The following is an 11,443-nucleotide window of genomic DNA, read 5'->3' as shown; positions in this document are numbered from 1 at the left end:
CTATCAGTTCATCAGTTATGGTTTAATTATTACCAAGTGAAAATTAAACCAAACATTCTGACTTTCAGGCCTCTGATTGGCCATTGCGTTCACCAGCTCACCAAACAGATCTAATTGATTTTTAATTTTTTGCTAGATGAATATTTTCCATTTGCAATTTTATTTATGCTCGATTGTGACTTTAGAAATTCAATTTGACAAAAATCAATCTAAACGTATTGTATTGTATGTGGTATTTCTTTTTTTCCGTGCGTGATCTATACCGTTCCGTTGGGGTGTGGGCGTGGCCTGCTTCTCGGTACACCTGGTACTGAATGGCTCATATCATTTATCATTTATCATTTCAGTTAATAAAAATTAAAGTATTGGTACCGAAGTACCGCTCCTTTCTACAAGGAGAGGATCATTAAAACTTAATTAACCCAGTTAACGTACATTTTGGGCATTCAGAAGTTTAGAAAAAGTCACCAAGCCAATTTCAATGAGTTAAATCGTAAACTACTTAGTTGGTTGACCTATTTGTTGCAACCTTTAATTATATTACGTGTTAGGTTATTATTAGATTTTACTTTCCTTACCGATTTTCCAACCAAGTAAAAAAAAAAAAAAAACTAAAACTGAACATTGTGGTTAGCATTTATGTTAGTTGATGACTTTTTTCATGTAGGGTCGATCATGTCACTTTTATAGGGGTGTGCATTAAAACGTTAATTATGTTTGTGGCTCAATTTATTTATCTTCTTATTTATCTTTTTATTATTTAGCTGGCATTTGGCCGATTTGCCTTTTATCCATGAAACTTCAGTGAAAACGACGTAGGCGACATTTTCGATAGAAACTTGAACCCAAGATCTTGGGGTTCCCATACTTTTTGTTACGTTTGTTTGTTTGTTTACCGTTAAAACGATTACGTTAATTTGTTAATGTTTGCTTTAATTAGGGCCAATCTGACCCCTAATTGAGATTTCAAATCTAATACAAGGGTTAATTTATTATTTATATCCTTGACATGCTTTTTAATGATAAACTACTAATAATATTTACGTTTATTTACGTTAATATCTACGACAAAAGTAGACTATAATAAAATGTTACAATGCAAAAATATAATCTCCCAAGCTTTTTTTGTGTGATTCACTGTTTATTGCAGATATATCAAGCGCTCAGCTGCCCATCACCACCTCGCGACGGTTGCTAAGGCATCTTGTTGCTAGGGAAATGGCGAAGGGGAGGGCAGCGCGAAGGGGGCGGGTCCTACTTAATGAGTCAATCCGGAAGTGGGGAATCGCTCTGCCTGTACGCACACACACACACAGACACACAGAGCGGCAGCGGCGTCAAATCAAGCCCTCGGTCAGCGCGTAACTGTAAATACAGCCGTTAAAACAAGCGTCCGGAACCGCGCGCTCTCACTTCGCCAGCCGATATCGCCGCAGACAGCACCGGATGTGAACCGCGGGCACACACGGGGAGAGAGGGAAATGGGCGACAGCTGCAGGAATGGAGAGAGTCGAGTATTGACAGCAGCGCCGGGCGAAGGCGACCGACGGTGATGGAGATGAAGAGCGAAAAGTGAAGCTCTCGTTCTGACGGTCTGCATCTCGTCGGTCACGGCCATCTCGCTGTTTAACCCCGTCCTGTCCGGAGATGATGAAAGGTGAGAGGGGGGATAGCGCTCGGGGTCTGCGGCGTGTGGAAGTGTTAGCCACCGTTACGCGAAAGTGCTTGTGTCGAAAGCCACCGTGCAAATGCGCGTGCATCCTTCTCGGCGTGACCCTGGCACGAGTCGGGGCTCCGGGCGGGTTTAGTGCGGTGCGTGATCTCTTTCCGTGGATTAAAGGGGAAAGTCGGTCCAGGTGAACGGGTCGCGAAGCTTTAACATCTCGTTCGGTCGGTTCTGGACCTTCTGCCGCTGTTGTGATGACAGACCGAAGCCGTGGGACTGGTCAAGCGAGTACTAGTTAAATCATGATGCCACGTCATCTTACCCTATAACTAAAATCACTACTTTACCTCAGACAAACACACGAGGATCAGTCGAGCGTAAGTCTCTGCCTTTCTGTTAGTAGTTAGTTTCTGTGTTATACATAGGCATTTATAGATAATGTCGCGTGAGAGTGTAATGCAAAAATGTTAAATAATATCAAAAAGTTATATTCAGGAGCATAAAATATATGTTTTCTCCGTCAAATGTCTCAGTACAGGCACATTCAGGAACGCATGTTCAGGGAGCGCAATCGACGTTTTTATTAGTTTGTAAAATGCATAACTATTGCAAATTGTTTTTTGTTTGTTGAAATAATGCTGGAGTAAGGAAGAAAGCCTTAAATGAAAATTAGAAATGTCGACCTGCTGACTAATTGGAAGATTTCACCTTTAGTGCTAAAATGATTAAAACCAAATTAAATAAACTAACCGCCCTTTAAAAACAAAACAGATGAGCTAATTAGAAATATGTAAAAAAAAAATAATAATAATAATAAAATAATAAATCTGCATAACAGAATTGCTAAAACTAGAAATTAAAATCAGCACTATTTTTACTCAGAAATTGCTACATTGCTACAAGTAGAGACTGAATTAAACAAAGTTTTAAGGAAAGTGACTGCAATAATATTTTGTCTTGTAACACACACTCCAGTGATTTTTGTTTTATTTTCAATATATTGCAAATCATTTCCACACGGTATATTAATGTAAAATCACAGTAGATGAATATAGGATCTCCTGCACGGGTTTAAGAGCTTTCTCAAATCTGTCATTCATTCGTGGTTCCCATTGTTTTATTTCAGTAACCATAACTGCAGCGAAGCTATAACAGCAGCTATGGTTCCCATGCTGCATTTTTGTCGGAAAATGTCATTTGTAATTCTTCAACCTAGCACTTTTTAACAAGCGTTCCTCTGTTTCATCTTAAACTGTAAAACCACCGAACTTCCATTTTTGTAAGGAAGCGGCTGAACGGTTCGGTCACATGTCAGTGCGAGCTGTTAAAAGTAGTTTGGAGCGTTAACTGGCAGTGTTGGCTCTTTGCATGGGTACAGTACTTCCCTCCCCTTTCCTCTCCCCTCCCCTTTGGCTCATCCGATTCTTGCTGATCAGCTCCTTGTGAACAGTTGGGGGAGAGACGTGGAAACACAGTCTTCTCCGTGTCCAGGTAATGCTTAACAATGCCTCTCAACTGCTCCATACGGTCCATTACCAAACAAGGAACTTCAGGGCGTCTAGTTTCACTTTGCGGTTGAAGTGTTCTTCTTGGACTGTGCTCTTCATGATCTCTGGGCGTATTTATAATGTTTCACTCTTTTGCCCATTCGGCATGCTCTTTTTTTTTTTTTTTTTTTGTTAATGTCTGTCAACCTTTGCATGCACGTTCTTGCGTTTCGCTTGTTTATTAAGTCTTGTCTAGTGGGCACGTTCGATTCCAGGTGTTTTTGATGAAACCCTATGCTTGGAGCTTGTGTGAACTGCTCGTGTTTTTTGTGTGTCTTGTTTATTCCTCAGGAAAAAGCACCGCGAGACGAGTCTCAAACCCATCGTGGCCTAAATGGTTTCCGTCTGTCTTGCTGATTGTAGATTTGTGAGTGAGTGCTTAGATGTCTAACAGGGTTAAGTGGAGATTAGCTGGTTGCAGGCAGAAGATTACTGAGGTTATTAATGGCACAGCAGACACCTTTCCCGTGCAAAGCACTTTATTAGGTGGTCTTTTGATGTCTCATCTTCACACACACACACACACACACACACACACACACACACTCTGGCTGCTTCATAGTGTGGATTGTGCATGTGTTTCAGGTTGAATCGGTGTTGACAGGGTTACACGGTCCGTACAGAATGACGAGCAGTCTTATGACCTTGTATTGACTTGTGTGCGGCTCTGTGTCTGTCACAAACAATGAATGGACTTTGTTATTGCAAACTTTTTCTTTCTTTCTTTTTTTTTTTTCACTAGCTAAGCGGTAGTTCGGACTCGTGAGAAAGGAAGACGGCTTGGTTTTAGCGGTACACTTCCTGTGGAAAGATTTAGCTTCGGTGCTTTCAGGTGCAAATGGTTTCCTTTTTTTAACCTTGTTTTTTTTTATTTATGTAAAGTAAAATGAGCTGTTTGCTAGACCTTTGGTTTCACAGAAAAGGCTCAAGCCCAGTCCTAGACTAAATGTAAATCTGAGCCGTTTCGACTGAATGCAACTTGCACTGACTGATCTTAAAACATGTTAGAGCCTTTGTTTCTTGTCTTAGGATGCACACCAGTAATGCATTTTTTTTTTTTTGTAAGGCATGTTTATAAAATATACTTAATGGCCTAATCCTGGTTTAGGCTAAGCTGTGTCTATGAAACCGGGGCATGATGTCATAGTTGATGATTAATTGGATAATATCTGGCAACATCGGTTGACTGTGCTCGCTGAACCAAATTAATGTAATTCTGAAATCTGCATACTGCTCAAAATGAAGTTATGAAATCTGGTGTTTTATTCCGTGATCCATCACGTCAGTCACTACAGGTTTAGTTTAACTATGCTCGGCTGTTTAACTAATATCAGTAGAAAGAAAAAGTTCTATTGTTAACATTTGCTTATATTAAAATAATATAATATTTGAAGTGTAATGTAAAAATGATGTACTTTTAATTTAAGTATTTTGTGAGAAATAAATGCTAATATCTTTACATTTGTGTAGAATTGATTTGCTATCTTAAGATATTGTTATATCTAAGTGCACGTTCATTACTGTTCAGAATTACTTTTATTCAGCAAGGATGCATTAAACTGACGGTAAAGGCATTGTTGCAAAATAGGATTATATTTTTAAGCTAAACGCTGTTTTTTCAAATTTTCTAATGTAAGAATCCTGAGAAAAATCTCAGTTTTATGAAAATATTCGAGCGTTTTGAACATTGATAATAACAAGAAATTTTTAAGCAACTAACAGCATATTAGAAGGTTTTCTGAAGGATCATGTGACACTGAAAAATGAAGCAGTGATGCTGAAAATTCAACTCTGCATCTTAAGAATAAATTGTGTTTTGAAATTGCTATTTTGAATACTACTAATGTTTCACAATATTACTGATTTTAGTCAAATAATTGAAGCTTTGGTGCACATGAGACAAATAAAACAAAAAATTGCACCAACCCCAACAATCAGTCATTCTGCTTTTTACATGCTGGTGCGAGCACTGTCCAGTGAAAACCCCATAACAATAGAAATTACAGTTAGTAATTAAATGATTAGACTCCGTGTGACCTTTGCAACTAGAATTTCCTCTCATGGATCAATACTGTCAGTCTGTCTTTCTCAATGTCAGCAGCAGCGTGGGATGTTTGCCGTTACACAACGTTTGCGCTAACGCCACTATACGCCGGAGTCCACCTGGATAACGTTGTTTTTCTTGCACGGATAGCGCTTGCATAATTCTCCCTTTCCTTCACGAGTGCCATGGGTTTTGTGTCTAATGAAAATGCGCTTACTCAAAGAATATTTACGACCTCGTAAATACAGAAAGCAACCACTGGGCAATGCCACGTTTCTGTTTTAGGGAGGATGGATGTTCAGTTCAGCGCTAAGACTCTTCTTTTGTCAGTGGCAGATTTCTGCTCATTGGCCACACTACATGGTAACATAAAACCACACTTGGCACTGTAGTGCAACTGGCATCATGAGACCGAATCTTTCTGAATTTCGCTCTTGGGAATTGTAGGCCTCGTTTAGAAGGAAATTCCTGTCTGGTATACAAACTGTGTTGGCCTGGCCCACTTAGGAAAAGATAGGCTAGCTCTTGTTAGTAGCCTGCCCCTGCCGTCCAAAGACAAGTTGGGGTCATCAAACGCATCAGCTAATTGGGATCCAAAACCGATATCTTAGCGGTGTTTTTTTTTGGGTTCAGCTTATCCGACCGTTTAAAAAAAAAACCTCCATTGACTGTCACGTTAATTACAGAGTACTCTTTTGCAATGATGGCGCATGGCGGTCTGATCAAACCGTCAGTTTTAATTACTCTGGAGTGTCCTCAGCCTGCCAAGAGCTGGGTTTTGCGTAGTTTTCAAAGCATGCTGGGAAGTTTGTACTTCCTAAAGCCCTCCTGTGGAGTGGAGTGAATGAAATACTCTAATTTGTTTTCGAGATGAAGGCAGCTGTAGTACAGATGAAATATAGGCGAGGCCGTTGGTGAATAAAAGATTTAAGAGCAGTCATACTGCGATAAACGTCTTTACAGAGTTTGAAGCTTCCTCTCCAAACTGCTATGACGGGACGTGAATGTAAAGACAAGACATGCAGTGATAAATGTAGTTGCAGCCATAACAAGAGATTGTGGGTAACTGGCTGCAATGAGTGATTCATCATAACCACAGTCAGCAGTTTTTAAGACGAACTCTTGACTTCTGTTCAGACGACAGAAATGCATGCTTATACTTTATTTGCATTGCTGTCACTTCTCTTGTTGTGAACTGCACTCCGTTGGTAATGAAGCTTAGACATGGTTTACACTGACAGCCTAACGTATGAAATAGGGAAAAAATGAATTTTAATAGCCTGAATAAAATACATAATTGTATTAATAAATATAATTGGAAAGAAATGCATTTTGAGAAAATGTCCATATTAGAGCAATCTGTCTTATATGTATAGCATGTTTTATACATCGTTTTCTTTTTTTGTGATAATTTTTTCATTATAAATTTTTTTTTTTTTTTTTTTTTTTTTAAAGGTGGATTTTTTTACAATCTTTTTTATTTATTAATTCTAACTTTACATTTTTGTTAAATTTGCTAGTTTATATAAAGTTTTATTTTATATAAATGAATAAATATTTTATAAATTGTATACATTTATGTTACACATTTGATAATAATAAAATTAAAAAGAAAATATGATGACAAGAACATTATTGGAAAGTGAGATTGGTGAGAACCATAGTATTTTTTTTCCTCAATGTCTTATTCTACCTGCTATTTCCTATTTGATATACAAATTTTCAACATCACTTTTGTGTATATAATGTGTGCAGTGAATACTTTTTTATATCCGTAAATATTACCTAAGCCACGTGCCATGTAAGTTATTGCAGTAAAAAAAATCATACTCCAGCTTCAAATTAGGCGTGAAGGTTCTCTACCGCACTCTTATTTGTGGTTGATAATTTTATCTTCATCTCTATCTTTCTTTTCTCCGATTTCTAGCATTTTCCTCCCTGCGGTCCCTTGTGTGGTGTCACTGGACCATGGTTCGCAAGAAAGGATCTCTTATATTGTGTGGAGCATTTCTATTTGTTGCCTGGAACGCCTTGCTGCTGCTCTTCTTATGGGGAAGGCCTCCCATTGGCCGACTTGGTGAGGGAGGCGGAGCTGAACCAGGGGCTGGAGAGGAGTGGGGAGGCGGAAAAGCAAAAGTGGGTGGAGCTAATGGATTGGCTGGCGAAGTGATCAGATTGGCCGAAGAAGTAGAATCAGAACTGGAGACTCAGAAGAAGCTTCTCAAACAGATACAGAGTCACAGGGAACTATGGGAACAGCGGAAAGAACTCGGAAAGAGGGAATCCGAGGACATAAAAAAAGACGAAAAGAACGTTGAGGAGCCTAAGAAACCTCAGCAGATTCCGGCAATACCTATAAGTCAAAAAATTGTAGATGAAGCAAAAATTGTTACAGAAAAACATGAGGTTCTAATAGTTACGCCACCTAAGCTGGTCATGAAGGAGCAGGAGAAGGAGCAGGAACAGGAACAAGAGGACAAGAAAATGGCAGAAAATGAAGAAGGCCATACTAAACCAAGCCCTCAAATCATTATCCCAATTCTCGTCATTGCCTGTGACAGAGTAACGGTGAAGAGAAGTTTGGATAAACTCATACAGTACCGTCCTTCTGCTGAGCTTCACCCAATCATTGTCAGCCAGGACTGTGGTCATGCAGATACGGCAAGGGTGATTGGCTCCTATGGCAGTCAGATAACCCACATTAGCCAACCGGATCTTGCGGACATTCCAGTGCGACCCGATCACAGGAAGTTCCAGGGTTACTACAAGATCGCCAGGCACTACCGTTGGGCCCTGAACCAAGTGTTCAACGTCTTTGCTTACTCCACAGTGGTCATTGTGGAGGATGACCTGGAGGTATGATCGTGAACATGTTTTTGTCATATTCGTCCTGCATTCGAGCATCATTATAGGTCATTATAACCAGAGCCACATAGTGAGTGCCGTATCTCAAAGGATGCCACATTTTTCCTCTTTTATAATTCTTAGAGAGGAATTTTGATAAGAGCTTGTCTCTTGCTCAGAGGGAATATTTTCATTTGCACATTTCTGAACCTTTCCTTTGAAATTCTCACAGGTGAACTGATTACAAAGTCTAATATGCGCCGAAAAAACCCATTAATAGGACAGCAGTAAAGCTTCAGCCTTCTTGTCGTGAGTTCTTTAAAGGAAGGGATCAAGGTCCTTGTTTAACTTTGCTATTCAGGCAAACATGTTTTTTGCATACTCATTACTGTGTTCTGTGATGGATTTGATGGCTGTCGTTGCAGTGCTATAAAGATGATTTACATTTTTTTGTTTAAACAAACCTCTGTTGTGCTCGAGGGGAAATAGAGTTACCTTCAGATGTCGGAGTCATTTACAAGTAACCGTGTTCATGAACACAAATCTTTTCTAAATCTAACCGCAAAACAAGAAAACTACAAAAAAGACTTGTATATGTCTGCTTTAAATTGTTTTGAAAATGTTTTGCTATGTCATGACATATGACAATTTCATGTTAAATACCCATATACTACCTGACTTTTTTCTTCCAAGTATTTATTACTGTCAGATTTTCTTGAAAAATGTCATAGTTTGTCACTAAATATCATAGCTTTGAAAGCAGCACTTACTCAGTCCTGGAAGTGCCACTGTCTTACAGAATTGAGCTCAAACGTGCCTGGAAATTTCTAGTATGCCTAGTAATCCTTGATTAGTTCAGGTGTGCTTCTTTGCAGTTGGAGCTGAACTGCAGAACAGTAGCCGACCAGGAGCAGCATCAGACACCCCTTTCTAGATCAGGGGTTCCCAGTCCTATTGATGGAGATCTACCATCCTGCAAAGTTCAGCTCCCACCCTGTTCGAACAGCTAATTAATCTCTTAAGTAGCATTTGATAATTACAGACATCTGGGATGCAGCAGGGCCGGGAACTGAAGTCTGCAGATATGTAGATCTCCAGGAACAGGATTGGACATCCCTGGGCATTTTGAATGATCATAAGTTTCAATTCCAATTAAACACACCTGAACCAGCTAATCAGGCACTTGCTAGAAATTTTGGACCCTTCCAGGCAGGTGTGCTGTGGCAAGGTGGAGTTGAATGCTGCCGGACACCGGCCCCCCAGTTTGGACACCCCATCTAGTCTGTTGCCCATGTTTGGTCTTTGCTGAGGATAATATTTTAGAACAATTGTGAAAATATTATTTATATTGTTATATTGAAAATATATATTGTTAGTTATTGTCGGATTGTTATTTAGTGGCAATAAGGTGTATTGTTATTCTACTGACCATTGTAATCCAGCTTTGCTCCCTGAGTTTAGCACATTTAGTTGGTCAGTGGATTAACTGTGATGGTAACATTGGTTAAGCTCTACTGAGCATCACAGTTAAGAACCACAGATATTCCCTAAGGCTCAAACACACATTTTTTTTCTGTACATTTGTTATAAAACCGCCAGCTGTCTTAACAAATGTTCACCTTACCATCTTTTAAACGCATCTAGACCGGCAGGACTTTTTTGTCCAAAAATAGTTTCTTGTTAATATCCGTTTCTTTTTTATGTCTTTTAAACTGCTTTTGTTTCATCTTGTAGGTGGCCCCAGACTTTTTTGAGTATTTCCGCGCGCTCTACCCCATCTTGCGATCGGATCCTAGTCTGTGGTGCATTTCTGCCTGGAATGATAACGGACGGGATGGGTTGGTCGACCCAGGCAGAGCTGACCTCCTTTACCGGACAGATTTCTTCCCCGGCCTCGGATGGATGCTTTTAAAGGAAGTCTGGGCAGAGCTGGAGCCCAAGTGGCCCAAGGCATTCTGGGACGACTGGATGCGGCACCCAGAGCAGCGGAAGGACCGCTCATGCATTCGTCCTGAGATCTCCAGGACTATAACGTTCGGGCGAAAAGGCGTCAGTTTGGGTCAATTTTTCGACCAGTATCTGCGCTACATAAAACTCAATACTGAATTCGTGCCTTTCACTAATCTGGACTTGTCCTACTTGGTCAGGGAGAAGTACGATGAAATCTTTGAAAAGGAAGTGTATAGCGCCCCCTTGGTGAAGGTGGAGGAACTGCAGCAGGGCGGGAGTCTGAAAGGCTCTGGGCCGTTTCGAGTTCAGTACTCAAGCAGAGACAGCTTTAAAGTGCTGGCCCGCAACTTGGGGGTTATGGATGATTTGAAGTCAGGGGTTCCCCGTGCCGGTTACAGGGGTGTAGTCAGCTTTATTTCCCGCGGACGAAGAATTTATCTGGCTCCCCCTCAGGGCTGGATTAAATATGACACCAGCTGGAGCTGAGGAGGATGAGCTTTGGACCACAATAGACCAGAAAGAGAAAACTCACAACTATTATTAAAAGTACAGGAGGAGAGAAACGCCCTCTCAAACCAAAGAAAACAGAGGCAGGGTGTGAAAGTTTGAGGACAGGTTAACACTAAGATGTGAGTATAAAATAACTGCTGTTTTGCTATGGAGGAACACCCAGGAATGCTGGGAACAGCACAAAAGTTGGTGCATCGTATTTGCGCAGCAATCATGCAACAATCTTCTCTCAGAGAAAACAGAGTTACGCTGCAAACAGCTCCTATGCAGAATTGCTCATTCTGACATGGAGAAAAATTATATGATTGTTTCTTTTTCCTTATTTGAACGTACTGACCTTTCTGTTGATTTCGCATCGATCCAAAAGGCATATAAGAGGTTTTTATATTGTGTCCTACCACAGTGGGTGAATCTCACAGTAACACTCAAAAGTAGAAATTATATTTGCATAAAAGCAGAAAAACTGATCTTTTTTGTGACATTGCAAACTCATTTTTTTCATAAATTATCTGTGTGAGGAATCTTTTTTTTTTTTTTTTTTTTTTTTTTGTATTTCCATTATTCTCAGTGATGATTTGAATTAAAACAGGAATTACTGTATAATAAATATATTATTACTTTATAATATTATTTATAATAATAGTAATAAAATATATATATATATATGTTTTATTATTATTATGTGCTTAATTGTAATACATTTTCTTGCTCTTGAACAGTGATATTCAGCCTTTTGAAGACCAACCTGAGTGTTAAAAGCCTTTTGCCAAGTTTTCCCTGACATCATTATAAATGAAGATTGTGTATAATTGTTGTCTAATTTAAATCGCTGCAGTCATATGAAAGCGCAGACTCGTTTGACTTTTATGTAGCACCGTTGAA

General features: G+C 39.6%; 1 protein-coding gene across 4 annotated transcripts; it reads left to right on the top strand.

Moving 5' to 3' along the window:
• Positions 1-1,236: 1,236 nt before the first annotated feature.
• mgat1b (alpha-1,3-mannosyl-glycoprotein 2-beta-N-acetylglucosaminyltransferase b) lies at positions 1,237-10,811 on the top strand. Of its 4 annotated transcripts, none has more exons than XM_043217553.1 (3): positions 1,237-1,657; positions 7,185-8,113; positions 9,836-10,811. In XM_043217553.1, exons 1-3 carry the CDS (start codon positions 1,648-1,650, stop codon positions 10,535-10,537), a joined length of 1,641 nt encoding a protein of 546 aa, XP_043073488.1. In that variant the 5' UTR covers positions 1,237-1,647; the 3' UTR covers positions 10,538-10,811. The 4 variants fall into 4 exon arrangements, with proteins under 4 accessions (XP_043073488.1, XP_043073490.1, XP_043073489.1 ...); XM_043217555.1 differs by lacking the exon at positions 1,237-1,657 and adding an exon at positions 1,692-2,043; XM_043217554.1 differs by lacking the exon at positions 1,237-1,657 and adding an exon at positions 3,028-3,157.
• The last annotated feature ends 632 nt before the right edge of the window (positions 10,812-11,443 follow it).

The sequence above is a fragment of the Puntigrus tetrazona genome, chromosome 19, assembly GCF_018831695.1.
Source record: "Puntigrus tetrazona isolate hp1 chromosome 19, ASM1883169v1, whole genome shotgun sequence".
NCBI lineage: Eukaryota > Metazoa > Chordata > Actinopteri > Cypriniformes > Cyprinidae > Puntigrus > Puntigrus tetrazona.
Note: the sequence above shows the minus strand (reverse complement) of the source record. Positions and strands in the feature narration are given on the sequence as shown.

Bases quoted from the DNA above. Each gene is read 5' to 3' on its own strand.
- mgat1b (XM_043217553.1), top strand. The intron at 8,114-9,835 runs GTATGATCGTGA...TTCATCTTGTAG, and splicing joins TTGTGGAGGATGACCTGGAG to GTGGCCCCAGACTTTTTTGA.